The sequence below is a fragment of the Acipenser ruthenus genome, chromosome 3 (genome assembly GCF_902713425.1).
Source record: "Acipenser ruthenus chromosome 3, fAciRut3.2 maternal haplotype, whole genome shotgun sequence".
Classification (NCBI taxonomy): Eukaryota; Metazoa; Chordata; class Actinopteri; order Acipenseriformes; family Acipenseridae; genus Acipenser; species Acipenser ruthenus.
Window position 1 is genome coordinate 10534594 of NC_081191.1, and position 20359 is coordinate 10554952.

Sequence of the window (20359 nt, forward strand, 5' to 3'; positions counted from 1 at the left end):
CTGTGCATTTAAACTAGATCGTTAAATGAAATGCTTAAAAAAAGAAAGAAAAGATGCACTTAAGCACTATATAGGTAAACTAAATAATTATGACAAAATCCAATAGACAAATGTAACTAATACATAAACACATTTGCTTTACTTTCAGAGTGACTCAGCCTGCCAGTATATATCAAAAGAACCATAGGGATGGTTTTTTTGTTTTGTTTTGTTTTTAAATATTATTATTTTTATTTTTTTAATAAACCCATTCAAAACTCCTGCACATTTGGTGCTTTTCACCAGTATTTTTTTTAATTTACGCCCACTCGACAATGCAGCGGCAGGCAATGATGCACGGAAAGTTAAGAGGATCAAAACAGAGGACTGCGATTAACGTGCCTTAAAAACATTTTAGCGTTATTAGGTTGTTAATCGCAGAAGTTAACTGCGATTAATTGACAGGCCTTTATATATATATATATATATATATATATATATATATATATATATATATATATATATATTCATTTTGGCATAAAATATCCTCCATAGAGGCTGAAGTAGAGAATGAAGACATGGATATTGCAGAGTGATTGTAAATAATGAATAGACTATCAGTTACCTGAATAGGTTTTTCCTGATATTTGCGTTAATATTTTGAGGTGTGTGCCAGGTTTACGGTCTACTTTAGTTTACAAAAATGAATGAATCAGAATCTGGTCAATCTTAACATTTACCAAATAATGTGGTAAATGTCCAAAATTATGAAAAAATAGATTGCTTTTCAGACATTTACCGGTTAATCTTATGATTTACCAAGGCTTATTGGTAAATGCAGGTATATCATCGAATAATGTATTTATTCCTGCATATAAAATTGTCAGTTAACAAAAAAAAGAAAGAATATATTTATTTCTGCATACACATTTTGCATTAAGAAAACAATCACAAATGAGCTTACAGTAATGCACAACTGAGCAATTTAAGCTAGTTCAAGATGGTGCTGAACAATATAGTGATCCACTTGAGTAGAACAACCAACATTCTGGTAAATTTGCATACAAAAATTCACACTGGTTTTGAAGGATACTGTTCTCCAAATATGCAGTAGTTTGATGAAATATAACATGTTAAATGCAAATGAAATCATTTAGGACCTTAGGTTTTTCAACAGAAAATCACACTTTGGTAACTTATGACACAAAACACCACAAAGACAGGCAGTGAATAGATATATTTACTTGCTTATTGCAGCATGGTAGTCTCTTGTTGCACTTGGAGGCACTCCCCTAGTAATTAGTGAATGAATGGGTATGCGTGGCATGGAAATGATGCTGTTGGCAACAGTCTATCCTGTGCATTATTTTTACACTGCATGTGCGTTTAGTTTGCCCAAACTTAATTTCCAAATGATATTATTTGATGTTCTTGTTCTCTTAAACAAATTAAAATATGTTCTCCTTAAGGAGAAGAATTAGGTCTACATACTTACATTGTTCAAATGTGTATCAGCAGTGCAACGTCATTCTATTTTGTTTTTAAAGAAAATGTCAGTTTTAGTACACCAACATTTTAATGGGTAAAGTACCAGCCAGCAAAACTACAGTATGTTCCTCCATTAATACATTTCAAAATGCAAATATTTAAGGAACTGGATTGTGTATTTAAAAAAAACACGTATTTTTCTTAATGGAGCAGTCAAACAAAAACACAGCACATGTGATATGTCCTTGTTCTATGACAACATTAAATAAATTAATTAGGGGTGTGATATGTTTGTATTTTTAATTAATTAAAGACTTACAGAAGGGCTTTTAAAATGTACAGAAAGCACACGCTTTGTGTACTCATATGTCTGGGTTGATTGAATAGCACCATTAAGCAGGAAAAACTATTTTGTAATTGAACCTAAATTAGCTTTGATTTTCACAGTGGATGTTAAATTATTATGTGTATACATGTATACAGTGATTTATTTTAAAAAGCAATACTTCATTTTCTTGCATTATGATGACGTGACAGGCACAGATTGTATTTCTGTGAAAAAAAACAAAACAAAGATCATAAGTGGATACAATTGAAATAGAAATACTACCAAACAAAAAGATAATACTATTATCGGAAACTTTGTGCAAAGCTAACAGACACTGAGTACAGAGCAATACAGCTACTTCAACTGCCCCATAATTTACTTAAAGGCTTTACTATTACTTAAAGAGTATGTAGAGGGGTTCAGAAAAATGAAGTGTTACCTGTCCCCACGTGCTGCTACAACTGTTTAAAAAACGTACCTGTGTTTTTTCTTTTCATTGTTAACATCCTGACAACTTATTACACTTATAACTTTAAAGTCTGTTTCAAAGCTGTTTTTAAAATGGCTGCTCTAGTGCACTGATAGTGTAAGGATTGTTGCCCATATTGTCAAACAGATAAAAAATATATATATATTTTGCCCTAAAAATTACTTCTGCTTGTTTTACCCGCAAATTCACTGTTTCACCTGGATTATAAATGCAATAAGGCCCTTCAGGGTGTCTGTATACGTCGAATATACAGACTTCTCTGTGGTTGGAGGCAGTCAACTTCGTCTCATGTCGCACAACACCCCGAGGCGTCCGTGTATTCGACATATAGGGACACAAAATAAAAAAAATTGTGGCAAAGGTAGCAGATCAGTTTCTTGTTGCTCGCCACAAAGCAAAATTCATTTTCCCAACTTTGCTGAAATTACTGTTTCTCTTGCTCCAAACTTCTGACTGGTCGGCCACTAGTACTAGTTTCTGCCATCGGAGCTGAAGCTTTACCTTGAATTACAAATGTATCCATAATTATTATGTTTTTCTTATCTTCTTAAATTTCTGCCACGCTAAATCAATTGTAAAAAGCTGTGATGTGTTCGTCGGCTACTATGCACGTGCATACTGCTGGGACACGTTTGTTGGCTAGCAGCTGTGCAGGTGTATGCTGCTGCCTAGCAGCCAGTGAGTCATTCGTGCTTGCTGTGCTAAATCTGTCCAGCAACAAGTGACTCAGGACAGTGTGAGTGGCAGAACAGAAATAAATATTTGATCAATTTAAAAATAAAAGTAATTAACAATGCTCCCGGGTCGACACAAAAAGCATTGTGGGTTGCCGGTTCCTGACCGCTGATTTAGAGGTTCTCAAACATTTTTTTGTTAACGGACCTCTTTTCAAATGGAATAATCACGCCCCTCCAACTAAATGACAATAGTATATGATATGTGTACTGCGTTGAAAGGAGCAATGATCCTCTCTTTCACACACTCAACTGTCATGGTGTTTGTATCCAGAAATTCTGTCAGTAGCGGGAACATATCTAAGATTCCATTGCTCAGTCTAGTTTTCCAAATCTCTTTTCTTCCTAAATGCTGCATTGTTGTCACTCACCTCCAATATGGTTGTCTTGCCCCCTTGTGTGGAGAGGTTCAGCGCATTTAACAGGTTCAAAATGTCTGCCAGGTATGCAAGCTACGTTATCCAGAACAGGTCAGAAAAGTTTTTGGCTAATGTAGTATTGTGCAGAGAAAGAAAAGCCAGCAGCTCTTTGTGAAGCTCAAAAAACATTTTCAGGACTCTGCCGTGAGATAACCAACATACTTCTGTATAAAACAAAAATTCTTCATGTTCTGCACCGCTTTCTAAACACAGCTTTGTAAATAAACAATAATTCACAGGCCTGACACAGCTGCATTTAGCACAGCGTATAAATCGGGTTCCATTCTCTTCGATGCAAGGGCTTGGCAATGCAACATACCATGTGTTACGATTACAAGTGGGTTTATGGCTCTTATTCTTGCTACAGCACCACTCCTATTGCCTGTCACAGCGGCAGCACTGTCTGTGCAAACAGCAACACGTTTCTCCCACTTGAGCGATTCAGATTTCATGAAATCATCCAATAATTTGAAGATTTCCTCACCGGTAACTCCTGACAGAAAAGTAAATCTTCCATAATTTCCCCCAGCCAAACATAATGAACATAAACTAATAATTGCGCTGCATTACCCACATCCGTTGTCTCATCAAGCTCAATTGCAAACTGCTCACATGCACATAACCTTTCAGTCAGTTGACATTTTATATCCTTTGAAAGATCATCTATTCTCCTAACCGCGTTGTTTGAAAGTGGTATGGCCTTCAATTTCTTTGCTGCGTTTTCACTCACCATAACTTCGCACATTTCTACAGCAGCTGGAAAAATCAGTTCTTCCCCAATAGTATGGGCCTTTTTACTTTTTGCAATCTGAAGCACTGTAAAAAAAGATACCTTCAGAGCCCTTTCCGAAACCGATCTTATATTTGTCATTTTAATTTTCTGTCGACTGTATTATTTCTTTCAAGAATACCACGCTGAGTAAACAGAAAGAGTAGATTGGTATGTTTTACTCAGTAGGCAAGCAGAACCCAGTTTGAGAACCACTGATTTAGTGGACATATCTCAAACCCCAGTGCACTAGATAGGCAATTTGAAAAGAACTTTGAAACAGACTTTAAAGTTATGTGTAAAAAGTTGTCAGGATGTTAACAATGAAAAGAAAAAATGCAAGTACGTCATTTAAACAGTTGTAGCAACACGTGGGGACGTATAATGCTATATTTTTCATAACCCCGCTATTTACTCTTTAAGGTTAGTATACTGGATTTTGTCATATGAACCAATTTTGGAGACTTAATGTTTTATTAATAACATGAAATGACTATTTTTATAATTTCACATTATTGGATTCTCCCACTATTTCATTCCACAGAAATTAACTTGTCACTGCCTGATCTTGAATCATCCATGACATACAGGCAGCCATTTTCAAAGAGGTGTTATTAGCTTCCTGAGGAATTTGAAGAAAAGTTTTTTACAATTTCAGTGTTTTGTTATAAGGCTCAGTTCTAACAAACAGTACCAGCTTGGACAGATCGCAAATGCTAATCAGACCCCCAATATTTCTCAAAATGCCAAGCAATACCACAGTTCACAAAAAGGGAGAAAAAATGGTACGAGTAATCATGACTGGAAATGAGAAGCAGCACATAACTGTAATGCTCTGTGTGACAGCAGATGGCCGCAAACTGCCTCCATATGTCATTTTCCTTTAATGCGCAATTGAAGTTGTATCTTTGTAAATGCATCTTCATTTGGTGTTTTATTTTTTACTCAAATTGTGGGTGAGGAATTGCGTCTTAAATTCGAGGACGTCTTAAATTTGAAGAAATACAGCAATACATCAGCAATCAAAGTATTGAGAGGTTTAATAAAACAAAGTACTCACTTAACTGCAGACAGAAATATCTTTTTCGTTCACTTTGGGCTAATGAAACTTTTTTTTTTTTCGTTTTTGTCTGTATTCAGTGTTGTTGCAGACATTTAGACAATAGTGGCTGTTTTTTTGTTTTTGTTTTTCCTTTATTACTCGATTGGGCTGTAATTGCTCCTTACTGGTGTCTGTTTTCTTTCTCGATCTGTATTTTGCAGAATCGGAAAACAAGCAAATTGTTACCATGCATCTGTAAACACAGCATCAGGTGCCTGAAAGAGTGCTGGTTTGATGCCTTCAAACAAAGGGGCAGAACTCTAAAACTACTGGAGCTGCTGTGTAACAGCGGAGCAAACAGACAGCCCAATTTTATTTTCAGGCACAGCTTGTGCCTGATGCATAGTTCACACCCTAGTCTCTGTAAGTCGCCTTGGATAAAGGCATCTGCTAAATAAACAAATAATAATAATAAGTTTCTAGCGTGTTGCCCTATGCTAAGTAAATAGGATTTTTTTTTTTTTTTAAGCGTACAAGTTTTAACTTTGTAATCAAAATCATGAAAGTTTATTATGGCATCCTACAATAGAATGCGCTGTGCTACATATCATTTTATTCACGGGAATGTCCTTAATGAATTCACTGTTACAAAAAGGGAGAGAAAACCCAACCAAGTAACCAATAATTCTGAATGACCAATAAGGTAATTCAAAATAATCTAGACAGCATTCAGAACTGGGCAGACACATGGTAAATGACATTTAATATAGAAAAGTACTGCACGCATGCAATAAAAATGTCCATTATAAATACTATATGGGAGATAGTGAAATTGAAGAAGGAATCTATGAAAAAGATCTATGAGTGGGGAAGCTATAAAAAAGGCCAACAAAATGCTCGGATATATAGTGAAAAGTGTTACATTTAAATCAAGGGAAGTAATGTTAAAACTTTACAATGCATTAGTAAGACCTCATCTAGAATATTATGTTCAGTTCTGGTCACCTTGCTACAAAAAGGATATTGCTGCTCTAGAAAGATTGCAAAGAACAACCAGAATTATCCCAGGTTTAAAAGGCATGTCATATGCAGACAGGCTAAAAGAATTGAATCTATTTAGTCTTGAACAAAAGAAGACTACGCGGCGATCTGATTCAAGCATTCAAAATTCTAAAAGGTATTGACAATGTCAACCCAGGGAACTTTTTCAACCTGAAAAAAGAAACAAGGACCAGGGGTCACATATGGAGATTCAATAAAGGGGCATTCAGAACAGAAAATAGGAGGCACTTTTTTACATAGAGAATTGTGGGAGTCTGGAACTAACTCCCCAGTAATGTTGTTGACACCCTGGGAGACTATCAGTATTAGTCACCTTACATTTTGAGGTTAAAATATTTTCTTTGAAGCCATTTTCTTCTGCCATAGTGATCATTATGTCACCAAATAACTTATTCAAAATATTCAAAATGCCACAGGCTTCTAACAACCGTTTGAAATGATATTCCTATAAATATGACAGTTACACACCCTACTAAATCCAGGATACTAACCTTAAAATATCATAGCAGTCACATGGCATAACATGCAATAGCATACCTCAAGAGCTTCTGCCACAAAACACCTACCTTTTTTTCTCTAACACAATGGTGTTTACAATCATCCTCTGTATCAAACCGGTTCCCATTACCATTACACCCTCCATACCAGAATTTGGCACATGCATTTGCTGTGGAGTCATAGTACCATTTAACAACATACTCCGTGCATGTTCCTGGTTCCACAGTCTGTTCACATCTTAGACCTGAAATAAAAAATAAACAAAAAAATCTACAAGTAGAATTTAGTCAGTTAATATATTAAAAAAAAAAAAAAAACAGTAGTTTTTGTTTGCTTCCTCTTGATTTCACTTTGTTTGCAGGGGTGGTAGGAAAATGGATGTGAAAATCTTAATATTGAACACATTTAAAGTTGAATGTACACAAGCGTTTGGAAAATACTGTGAGTCTTCTTTCCAGAGGCACACATGTTCTTGGAAAGTTGTGGCCTGAGATGATCTGATTACCTGCAAAAAAGGTTTCCCGGGTTGGTGGGGCTGCTACAGGGGTGATGGAAGTTCTGCTCGATGATGGAGCAATTCTGTCATTTGCAATACCGATCCTGTTCCTCTGGAGGCATGGCTGTGAAAATAAATAAAGAATTGCTGTCTCCAGTCCATACATAGCTACAAGTTTCAAACTCATACAAGCTTCTTCTGATATACTTTCACCTAGGGGCCATTGTGTTCTTGAAAACTTGTCATTTTATTTCAAAATAATTATAAATTAGTAAGTCAGTAAGTATTTACACCAAGCCTACACACAGAAACTAGGCTACATCAAGGGAAAAATATATTTTCCTAATTTTCACCAAATCCTCTACCAGTAGAGAAATGTTAACCCTTTAAACTTTAAATGGCAGATAGGTGCAAATTGTACTTTCTTTGTGGTAGAATGGGGCGTTCAACCTTACAAATTTTTGTTTCAGAAACGTATTATTTTTTATGTAGTTAAAATAATAATTTCATTGACAGGACCAATTTTTTTTAAGGGATAAAACATATGTATCTGAATAACAGGTAAGAATTGCTCCAATGGAGCATACAGTTCTTGTTTAGTAGCTGGCATTGACTACAATATATTTTGTATTTCTTTTTTTTCATACTGTAATTGATCAAAGTTCTTGGTTTAATAAAGCAAATCTTTATAAGTCAAGACAACATTCACAATTTTGATATGATTGAAAACTGAAACGGCAAAGCTGTTTCCATCAATGCCAACATCTGAATCTGAATAAATACATTTATAATATTTAGATTAGTAACTAAATAGGCTTATGAGCTTGCATTTTCAACATCTTTTTCATACTACCTAAAATATTTCCCATCAGTATTTGCTGAAAATCTCCAATTCTAAATAACAAGAAGACATTAGCCAAACATTATATTTCTGTAATGTTCTAATAATAAATGAAAATAAAATCTAATACACCAACTATGTTTTCCCAAATTTTTGTATTCAGTTTAAGCTGCCATGCATTATAGATTATTTGATTTATTTACCTCTCTAGATAGCGTACTAGGTGGCAATGTAGATTTAGGGACTTCACTTTCACAGATTCTGCTGAGTAGTTTACTCTCAAGTGCTGCAAGTTATATGCAGAAATCAAGAGTTAGACATGATTAACCACTAGAGATAACTTCAATCATGTTGCAGAATAGCAGCATGCCCAAAGCTTTCTAGAAACAGAAATCCCTACGATAGTTTATGTAAATAAGGCAAATGTTATATTCAGTATTTAATATATATTATTTGGTTATATGTATACTCAAATACTCAATTACTAATGCCCGAGTATTCAAGTACTTTAAATCTAAACTATATCAATTATGAAGGATCCTCAAGGGAGTTTATCTACTAATAAGATACATTTTAAACATACCTGGAAGTGTCATAAAGTCATTAATTAGATAAATATGATCCTCATCTGGATCCGAAGCAATCATATTCATTTCGTTCTTGAAGTCGAGATAAAAGGGGTCGCTGCTGTTCACTACTCCAATAACAAACATTTCAATGCTGGCTGAATGGGCTTCCCTCACCACTGCCTCCAGTTTCACAGAGTCACGCCTGTCTGCCTGTCCATCTGTTATAATTATTGCCACTTTCCTAACCCCTGGCCTGGAGGCCTGGAAGATCTGATTAGCTTTCTGTATGGCGCTGCCTGTGTAGGTGCCCTCCCCGAGATATGTCATTGAGCGAACCGCTGCCTTCACGTCGTCTTGGTTTGAGTGCTGCTGGAGGTTGACCACAACAACATTAATGTGGCTGTACAGCACAACGCCAATACGGGTGCCTTCGAGACTCACAGAAACTCTGTCTATCAGGGCATTGACAAAGTCTTTGACAACATTAAAGTGTTCTGGTCCAACACTTTCCGAACTGTCAATCACAAACACCAGTTCAAGAGGACTTTCTCTACATTTTACACCACAACCTACAAAGTGAAAAAAAAATTATATAGTTCAGGTTCCAGAAAAAAAATATATAATATATAGTCTTACAAATTACAGAATTACTGAAAAATAAGTCTTGTTTCTAACTCAGCTGCTGTCCTTGTTCTTATTGACATCACTAATAGTACTATGGATGCACAGGGCTATAAAATGGGTGGGGTGAAATGGGGATGGGTGTGGTCAGCATGGGACGAAAAAACAGACTTGTCCACTTTGGACACTTCCATGTTCACTTCTGGTCTGGTTCTGCACATTTCTGAATCTGAATCTTGCACAACCTTACTAAATACAAGAAACACAGTGGTTTTACTTTAGCATTTTTCATTTTTACAGTCATTCAGTATCATTATTGAGACAGATGAATGCAGAATGGCTGTGGTGGGGCATATATTGTCTATTTTGTCCTTCATTATTAAATATCCTGGCATCCCTTTATTTATAAAAAAAATAGATTTAATTACATGCAAACAATTTCATGATAAATCAGTTTTTCATTTTAAGTACAATCATCTTACCACAGATTTCTCTGATTATTTTGATGATTTCTTCTCTCTAAATTAAAATGAAACAGGATGGAAATACAATTGAAATATACTATCAACCACTTTCATTTAATTTGTTTATTTAAAATAATTTTTACAACAGCTATTTCTTGGTCTGATTACAATGATTCTTACTTACAGTAAGGCCAATATCCCCTTTCTGTCCAGGCATCCCCTACAACATACAGGCACAATCACAACATACAGATTTACTTATCATTTCCTTTGCAGTACTAATCTAGTATATTTCTGCAATATGTAATAACTTACTGGTGTTCCAGTTGGCCCAGGCTCTCCAAGTTCTCCTTTGTCACCATGCCTCCCTCGAGCTCCTGAAAATCCACGGTCACCCTGCCATTTTAAAAAAGCAAATCTGTCAAAAAAAACCCTGTACGTGTCTGCATGGTGCTTAGAAATAAGATAACCTGCACCCAATTTAAATTTTCTCTTTTCAGTCCTTATTGTATTGAGTCACATTAGCATCTTATTGTTGGTTACAGTATTTTGTTAAATCTTTATTTCAGAATCAAATGACAAGTGACCATGAAGTTGGTAACACTGTGTATATGATAATCATAGTACATAGTCAATTAATGAAGTAACTTTTAAGCCACAGAGTTAAACATAAAGGGATAAATAAGGCCATGTTTGACCAAGTGACTATAAATTACACAGTAAAACCTCTTTACAGACACCTTACAATACAGTAAACCCCATATGTTTTTAAATGATGGAGACACTTTGTGGTTCAGGTCTCCCAATATATAAAACACACCTTCTCTCCAGGGAAGCCTTCCCCTGGTGGGCCCCTTGGCCCAGGCACTCCCTGAAATCCAGGCTCTCCCTATGAACCAAAAACAACACAACGCTTATACATTTCCAAAAGTAAAAGCATAGTGATGTGTATTAAAGCACAGTGAAAGCATCTTAAAGCATAGGCAAGTATTGTAAAGTCCACATTTAATTTGCTTGCTGTCTTTGACTTAGGATTCTGATTGTGATTATTATTCATCATTAGTCCGATCGGATTTACCTCTGATTTCACTATAATCCCAGTTGATTTACATCTGATTTCACAGAGGTCCAAGATGACTTACGTCCTATTTGATTTACGTCCTACTTACAGTGCTTGGTCAGAAATGGTTTTGGGCTGAGTTAACTGTAAACCCAACACCTTGATGAAGAGGTAAACAAGCTATGCATCATTTGCAGAGCAGCAAAGCGCAACTTCCTCCCTGGCTGTACATTTAACGATTCGTTAGTTTCTGAAATATGATGGAAATCTATCTGATCTGTCAGATGTGAAATATGATGGAAATCTATCTGATCTGTGTGACAGTGAGGGCTGCAGGGGTGACGTCAGACCAGGGAAATGAAACAACACAAAATGTACGGGGTAAACTGAGGCGCAATGGCGCTCAGCTTTTTATTAATTAAACAAACAAACAGTTTGAACAAAACACAAAATAAAGGGCACACTGGCCAAAAGTAAAATAACACACAATAATAATTCTCAACAACGAGTACCTTTGTTCGCTGGCTGGCAGCATTCGCTGTCGCTCTTAACTCCTCTTACTCTCTAAACTCTGAGCTTGGAGTGGGTCTTCTATACTGTGGCTGGAGCCTTAATTACCCATTAAACAATTACATTATTAAGACACCAGCCAAATTCCCACGAGCTACTCAGGATGGGGATTCAACCCCATCCATGCCAACCACATTTTACGAGACCGGCTTTTTCGTCGGTCTCAAACAATAAATAACAATGTCTTTCGTCCATCCGCACACAAACACATGATAACAATAATACTAATAACAACAACAACAACAACAACAACACAAATGTATACATACATAAATATCCACATGCCTTTACTGGAATGCTTGATAGTAAACCAATAAGTAGAGTAACAAATCCACACTAAAAAAGAACAGAGCAGTTTTCCAGTAGAACAGTTTGAGTTGTTTGATTTAACAGTTGTTACCTTGGGTCCTTGGATATCATCTCCAGGTAAACCTGGTGGACCAGGTGGACCAACAGATCCCTGAATAAGAAAATTAAAAAAAGAATCAGCATACCACGCAAGCAGTATTTAACAGGAACTCTCTAAAGCTGTAAAATGAAATCTAGTTCGGCCTTCACCCTCAATGCTCTGTGACCAATACGGGTACAAACCACAGCATTATGCTCTCAATAACTTTGTCTTTGTATGCATAATACATGCAGAAAGCACAATGACACTACAATACACATCATTAGAAAACCTATAATCCAACATTATTAACAGCAAGAAGTAACTGATTATCTCAACTGTTTCAAACCTTGGGTCCGGTGACTGCACAGATTCCCGCTGGTCCTGGTAATCCTGGTAATCCTCGGTCTCCCTGAAACAACAATGAGAATATTAAACACCAACTGAAGGCTGACAGTGGGTCAGTATATCAACTATGTAGTCAACTGTTGCTAATGGAACTGAGGCATTAGCCTACAGTAGAGTTTGCATGTTTACTTTAACTGGTCATTTATATTGTAAATTAAAATGCTCAAGATTTTGTGCTTTTTTGGTGCCATCAAAAACATTGTGGACCTGTACGTCAGAGCTTATTCTGGATTTGTTTTCCTCTGCAATAACATCTTTTTATAAGAAACCTTGATCTTTGCTGAGGGGGCTCTCAAAATACAAAAAAAACCCCCCAAAAACACTGAGATGACTTGTTAAGCCCGCCGCACACAGCCCGACTCAAGACGTCCCGACTCATCTCATCTGATCCAGTTATTGCACAGATTCTGCGATCAGTTGTGCTCAGTTTTGGTTTGACGTCACAGTTGAGTTTTTCCCAACTGGGTGTCACACACTGCTAAGACTGAATTACTGACCACAACTAGATCCTGGTGATTACTATGTATGCACATTTAATTAATACTGCCCTGTACACATTTTTTTATTAACTTAGCCCAACATAGTGACCCTCATATTATGCATGGCATCGTAAGCTGATTAGACGGTGGAGACAGCGCTGCGAGGCAACCAAAAGAAGCGCTTAACCTATTAACCTAGCTATTGACCATTTACACCGTGCAAACATTTCAGGTAGTATTTGACTTTTTGTATAGTTTGTCTACTACACTTTAGCCTGTGGTAAATAAAATCCAACCTGTTGATTTTTATTTGACTTTGGCGTTTTTTTCTCAGTGTGTGGATCTAGGGGCTTGTGATTTGAGTCGGGCTGCATGCGGCGGGCTTTACTTGCCTTGACATTTTTCCAAATTAAAAAATTAAATAAAACTTTCAATAAACATTTAAAAAAACAAGCCTTGCAGAATAACACAAACCAGTAATTTCATAAATCAAATGATCTCAGCATAATTCACCTTGGAACCAAAAAACCCTTTTCCTTCAGGGCCTGCTTCTCCTGGAAGCCCTGGTAATCCAGGTGGTCCCTAGAAAAGTTGGGTGCATCATAACAAGAGACAGAAGTTATTTACAAGGAACAGGTTCCACAAACTTGTCCAGTCAGTGTCGCTGGGCTATCAGCATTGCTACATTGTGGTGCGTGAGATACAGCAAGATATGTTTATATGTTTAGTAATAGAAGTCGACCGATATATTGGCCGATATTTGCCCTTTGAAAAAATATCGGCATCGGCTTACGCGGGGCCAATATTCGGCTGATATTACTTCTCATAATTATTACTATAAATTATTTAATTTTCTCTTCCTATCAACTTTACAAAGAAAAAATAAAGTGCTGCGATTGGTTGGTATAGTCTACAAGCCAGCAGATAGGCAACCTTCCCACAATCCCTCTAAAATGAGAGAAGATACTGCTCAGGATCGAGTACAAGAACAGACATATCCCATTATTCGCGGAAGCAATGTGTGGATAAGAAAAGGTAAGGAAGTAATGATTTATTCCTTAATACTAACATTTACTGTATTTCTGTGAGCACTCCAAACAAGAAATGGTGCAACACTCGCCCGCTAAGTTAAAATATAACTATACTTTATTAGATTAAAATCATGAAGAAATGTCCGATGTTTCGGCATTCGGCCTTCGTCATTTATTTCCAATATACATTCTTATATGCAAATGGTAACGTTTCATTTTGAATTTTAAAAAACTGTTTTTAAAAAAACTGTTTAAAACTGTTGTTATTAATGTGGGATGTAAATAAGTGCCCCTTTTTCACTCTCGAAAGCATAGAAAATCTGTGCTTTATTATTATTATTACGTAACAGCATCGCTTAGCTGTCAGCATTTATTTATTAAACAAAAAAAAAAAATACCAAGTTCACCGATATACATCTGGGAGATAATGTCTGTGCTTTAGCTCATCTTTTTACTACAAGGGATAAATGCAACATTGTATTGTTTTTTGTGGTTTGGATTGAAGTTTATTTATTTTAGTCAAAAGCATACTGAATTGTATTCATTTTCTTATAAAAATCAAATGTCATGTTTATTAATTTGTTTAACATTATTTTTATTTGTGGTAAACATGATCACTGGTCAGTAACTGTACAATGTGGATTTTATTAAGGTGTTGTATGAAACTAAAACTACGTCATTTGTCAGCCAGTACATGTGTTTAACCTTTACAAAACCTGTGCAATATTTCTATTTCTTAAGAGATTTTAAAGTCTCCATTACATGAGAGTAGATGTTAAAACTTCATGCTTATTTTAGACTTGGCTCCAATGTGAGTCATCTGTGTTTCCTTCCATCTGATGATGTAGATATCCTTCTGCCTGGTGTTGATGGCTAAAGTGTAATGCTGGCTCCAGGGATCAGCTTATTTTGCCTCCCTGACGCATCAGCACACACAACGGCTGCGATGCTGGCTCCAGGTATCAACCACAGTGCGGTCTCCCCCGCACCTCAGCATGACAACTGACTGGATTGATCTGAGTAGGGTACATCTCTGGGTTATTCAAGTGTGCACCTTCCATCCTTGGTGTTTCTTCGACTAGCCCATGACACCTCAAGAGGGCTCAACAGTGACTCTGGCATCCCAGAATCACGCCCCTCCATCCCCCACTCAGCTCAGCCCAGCTGACTTACCTGTGCATCAACATTGCTTTCTTTCTATTGTGCTTGAAATCCTCAACCAGAATCTTTCTGTCTCAACCACAGCCAGTTGCTGCTCCTCTCTGCTGCTTCAGATAAGTTCTTCACTGTGTGGCACAACTCTTGGCAACTGAATCTGACGTCTCTGAGAAACCGGGTTGTAGAGTGTGCAACAAATCCTCGACAACCCACCTCCACTGGGTAAACCCGGACTCTACATCTTCGCTGTTCTGCTTCAGCAGCTAGTTGAGCATACCAAATTTTCTTCCTCTCATACGCCTCATCCACAGTATCCTCCCATGGCACTGTTAACTCTACAGGTGAAGGAAGCGTGCTGATCTAGACCACAAGACAATATCTGGTCGAAGGTTAGGGGTGGCAATCTCAGGTGGAAAAATAAGCTGTTGACCAACATCTGTCAGCATTTTCCAGTCTCTAGCAGCTTCCAGTTGTCCTAGACGAGGCTTGGTTTTAATACCTTTTCTTGGTGGTTGCTCCCCTGGATGGAGGAATGTTGTCCTTCGTGTGTAATGTTTTGATGGAACTGGTGGCGACTTATTGGCCATGTTATGTTTGTCTTCCAGTGCTAAGACCAAACAACACAGCACCTGGTCATGACACCTAGTAAACCGTCCTTGGCTAAGACCCACCTTACATCCTACGCTTGCGTGTTAATAATTAGTTGTACATATAATAGATGTCTAACATAATATAAACGGGGCTTTAGTCAGAATTAAAAAGCCGTAATAGAAAATATGACCGTATTCTAATGTATTATAAATAAAAAGACGAATTTGAGCTTTCTAAGTGGAGTTACTGCACAGCACATTGTGTTTTTTTTTGTTTTTTGCTTTGTCATCCTGTATTAAAAAGGGGTGGGGTTAGCAATGACTCGGAAAGGGGGGGGGGGGGGGGCTGTTTGTGTTGTTTACCATTCTACATTGACATGCTCTTACTAAGTAGCAACATAAATTGAGATTCTTTTTATTTTTTATTTTTCACAGATGACACAAGGTGGCCAAAAGAGCACAGTATGGCTGTTCTTTTCAGAAACTGACACTGGTACAGCACAGTGCAGCCTCTGTTCTGTTAAAGTTAGCTTAGGATAAAAAAAAAAGGAAAACAGAAAAATACATCTAATATCTGGAATCACCTGAAGACCCGTCACCCCAGTGCTTATAACAAAGCACAAGCTAAGAAACAGGAGCAAGAAAGCACTAAATCTTCACAGAGTGCCGGAAAGCAACCTACACTGTTCCAAGTACTGGATAAATCGAAGGCATGGGCCACAAATGATCCCAGATCTAAGGCAATTGACAACAAATTTATAGAAATTTTCAACAAGATACATTATCAAAAGTAATAAATTTTACCGCACACGCATGCCTGAGGAAACATACTGTAAAGTGGAAAAAAAGTAAAGTCTCTAGTGGCAGCAGAGAATGCTGGCTACAGCAAATGTTTCACTACTGACTTGGTCAGAATCCCTTATGAGTCTGACTGCTCATTGGATTGGCAATGACTGGAAGAGAATGTCAGCTGTTCTCAATGTACAGCCAATGTGTGGGTCTCATATTGCAGAGTACATTGGACAGACCTTCATGGATATGCTGAATTACTGGGAGATCAGCACAGATCGAGTACTGCTAGTTCTGAGAGACAGCGGAGCGGACCTAATCTAAGCTGCATTGCTCATACACTACAGCTTGTGATAAATGATGGCATTTTCAGTCAAAGAGCAGCGATGGACATTCTGTCTAGTCTTAAACGAAGTGCAACTCATTTCAACCACTCTGTGCTTGCCAAGCAACGTTTACATGCCATACAGGAACAGCCTGGTCTCCCCAAACACAGCATAATACAGTCTGTCCCAACTCACTGGAATAAAACTTTGCACATGCTACAGAGAATGATCGAACAGAAACGTCCACTAAATGTTTACTGCAGTGAATATGGACATTTTCCATGCATGACTAATGATCAGTTGGACATCGCCTCACATTTAGTGGAAACTTTAACTCCTGTTGAAAAAATTTCTCTCGAAATGAGTAAAGCTTCATCTTGCATAATTCCGAGTGTCACTGTTCTAAAACACCTACTTCAGGATAAAAGACCTTCCTCCAGAGGAATTCAAACTATGCGCAGCACAGTGTATTGCTGTATGACGCATGGCATAGAGAACACATACTGAACAATGTCAATGTATTTCTACTGATCATTCATATCATAGTCCAGGGCACATGACACAATTTAATAACCCATGAATGGCTGCTGTTGTAGTTTTGATGTGCGTACATTAAGATGTGCCATGCACCCTGGACTATATGAGCTTTAACTGCATTCCCAGAGACAATGCTGCATCAATAATCTTTACCTGCATATACGACCCAATGTATCGATATCTGTTCCATGATGGAAAAAAACGGCAGATTAAATTGTTTCACTGGCAACCGGCTCATCAATAAAAATAAAAAAGCTGTTGCCGGTTGAAAACAAATCAAAATGGAATAAAGTAACAATTGTGATAATGTGTCCTTGTAAACTCCAAATACATATCAGTAAAAATAATACAGAATCTGTGTTGCATCTATTAAGAGACAAATGAGTTTACTTTAACATTCCGATATGTTGAAAGAGAAACGTAACTCAAAATGTCAGCTGTTCAGCCGGCTATGTGCGGGAGTTCTGGCGGTCAATGAAGAGACAGACAACGGTGCAGCGAAAGCAGTAAAACTGCTTTTTTTATTTTTATCAAATAGTTTTCGCGTCGTTTTAATCAAAGGGCCAATTTATTCTCTCTTGCTCTCTCTCATATTCCCTGCTCTATTCAAGTCCCTCAATTGGCACGCAGCATGCCCTTTTATGGATGCGGACTCCGCCCACTCATCACCCATTGGCCCATTGATATCCACTCGCATTCATACACACAAGCAGAACTGACATGCAGGCAGGCTGCTAGGGAGAGATATTAGCCAGCGAAACAGACTCACATAACACACCCACTCACAGCAGAGGACAACACAGGAAACATTATGTGTACAATATACAGTTTAGGGTTGCCACCTGTCCGGGTTTGACCCGGACAGTCCGTGAATTGGCATCTGTGTCCAGATGGCAGGAATTAACAAACCCGGATGCCCTAATGTCCAGTTTTAAGTGAAACACATAAGAAACACCAACCGTCCTTTAATATTTTCTTTGAAATACCGTATAACGGGACATTTTGGAGTGGAATTTATTTTGGCTTTATTAGCGGTTTGGATCGCATCGCCAATAATACTTCCACCAATCAGAGTGTGTGCGATCCCGCCCTCTGACAGACTGGTGGTATACAGCACAGGTTAAAGAAGCGCGTGCTGGACAAGGGAAGGAATAAGCCCCGGAAAAAATTGTTTATGCCAGACTGGAAAATATGTAACAATTAATGGTGCTACATTCCTTTTAATTTAACAAATGTTTAAACTTTAAAATATATATAGTGTAAACGTTAAAATAAAAACAATTTTAATAGTAAAATTGGTTTAATTTACGTTTGTTTGTTTTTTTCTATGAAACCACTAAATGGGCTTTGTGATGGAAATATAATGAGTTCTGGTTGTAAATCTCCCTCCCAACTTGTGAGGGCACTAAGTAGTGAAAGCGAAAGGCTTTGGACGAGTTGGCCAAGACAGTTCATTTCCTGGGTCGGAAAGTCAGTCAGCCTGGAAAAAGGCAAGACTCTGTTGTAGGAATGTATTGACCCGGAAGGTAAACAAGGTAGCATAAAGGGGGCCGGAGAATTGAAAATCTTTTCCTTCGCTTGGGTTCAGAGAAGCACGGAACTGGAGTTGTTTATTATTATTATTTTGTTTATTATTTTAGCAGACGCCTTTATCCAAGGCGACTTACAGAGACTAGGGTGTGTGAACCATGCATCAGCTGCAGAGTCACTTACAATTACGTCTCACCCGAAAGACGGAGCACAAGGAGGTTAAGTGACTTGCTCAGGGTCACACAATGAGTCAGTGGCTGAGGTGGGATTTAAACCAGGGACCTCCTGGTTACAAGCCCTTTTCTTTATTATTATTATTATTATTTATTTCTTAGCTGACACCCTTATCCAGGGCGACTTACAATTGTTACAAGATATCACATTATTTTTTACATACAATTACCCATTCATACAGTTGGGTTTTTACTGGAGCAATCTAGGTAAAGTACTTTGCTCAAGGGTACAGCAGCAGTGTCCCCACTGGGGATTGAACCCACGACCCTCTGGTCAAGAGTCCAGAGCCCTAACCACTACTCCACACTGCTGCCCTATATGTCTGGGTTTGGTCTGTGGAAAAGGTGGCAACCCTAACACAGTTCGTTGTGTTTGCCCTGCTGCTACTATATATGAAGATCATATGGGGAATCCCCCATGACAGCCCTTCTTGTGGCAATATTACAATGAAGTTCCGCTCTCGCTCTGTCTTTGATACAGCTCTGCCAAGGAAGATTCCGCGGGCCAGACGACACACGTCAGCGGGCCGGATTTGCCCTGCGGGCCGCCATTTGCCGACCACTGAGCTAGAGGAACAGATTGATCTATATTTAAGTAAGCCAGTCATAGATCGCAAAAGTGGCAAGCCGCTGGAGTAAGAACATAAGAACATAAGAAAGTTTACAAACGAGAGGAGGCCATTCAGCCCATCTTGCTCGTTTGGTTGTTAGTAGCTTATTGATCCCAGAATCTCATCAAGCAGCTTCTTGAAGGATCCCAGGGTGTCAGCTTCAACAACATTACTGGGGAGTTGGTTCCAGACCCTCACAATTCTCTGTGTAAAAAAGTGCCTCCTATTTTCTGTTCTGAATGCCCCTTTATCTAATCTCCATTTGTGACCCCTGGTTTTTCAGGTCAAAGAAGTCCCCTGGGTTGACATTGTCTATACATTTTAGGATTTTGAATGTTTGAATCAGATCGCCGCGTAGTCTTCTTTGTTCAAGACTGAACAGATTCAATTTTTTTAGTCTGTCTGCATATGACATGCCTTTTAAACCCGGGATAATTCTGGTTGCTCTTCTTTGCACTCTTTCTAGAGCAGCAATATCATTTTTGTAACGAGGTGACCAGATGGTGGAAGGTAAACAGAGCGCGATACAAAGTTCTATCACCACTGGCAAGAACATTTCTCTGTGCTCTGCCCTCTTCAGTTCCAAGTGAACGTGTCTTCAGCACTGTTGGCAACATATATGATGACAAAAGAAGCAGCATGAAAGATGAGAATGCTGGAAAATTAACCTTTCTGCATTACAACCTGCAGCTCTTAACTGGAACTATTAGAAGCAGACAACAACAAAAAGATAAGTCTACCAAGACTTTAAAGTCTGACAGAAGAAAAACTGGACTGAAATATGACGTTTGTGAGGTTATATTTAACAAAACATTCAAGTGTTGTGTTTATGTTCTAGTTTTTAGTTAA

At 37.8% G+C, this 20359-nt stretch overlaps 1 protein-coding gene across 3 annotated transcripts in view; it reads right to left on the reverse strand.

Annotated features, from left to right (window-relative positions):
• Nucleotides 1–520: 520 nt before the first annotated feature.
• LOC117394167 (collagen alpha-1(XXVIII) chain-like) overlaps nucleotides 521–20359 on the reverse strand; it is a 63405-nt gene continuing 43566 nt past the window's right edge. Inside the window, exons 22-33 of one of the 3 annotated variants that reach the window (XM_033992203.3) lie at nucleotides 13219–13287; nucleotides 12168–12230; nucleotides 11831–11890; nucleotides 10621–10689; nucleotides 10116–10196; nucleotides 9985–10020; nucleotides 9819–9855; nucleotides 8730–9284; nucleotides 8350–8432; nucleotides 7315–7429; nucleotides 6878–7053; nucleotides 521–2019 (exon numbers count right to left, since the gene is read on the reverse strand). In XM_033992203.3, coding sequence (XP_033848094.3) covers nucleotides 1975–2019; nucleotides 6878–7053; nucleotides 7315–7429; nucleotides 8350–8432; nucleotides 8730–9284; nucleotides 9819–9855; nucleotides 9985–10020; nucleotides 10116–10196; nucleotides 10621–10689; nucleotides 11831–11890; nucleotides 12168–12230; nucleotides 13219–13287 — 1389 coding nt within the window. In that variant the 3' untranslated portion in view covers nucleotides 521–1974. Of the gene's footprint in view, nucleotides 2020–4521; nucleotides 5458–6877; nucleotides 7054–7314; nucleotides 7430–8349; nucleotides 8433–8729; nucleotides 9285–9818; nucleotides 9856–9984; nucleotides 10021–10115; nucleotides 10197–10620; nucleotides 10690–11830; nucleotides 11891–12167; nucleotides 12231–13218; nucleotides 13288–20359 lie in introns of those variants that run through there. The other 2 variants (XM_059012126.1, XM_059012133.1) reach the window with 2 other exon arrangements.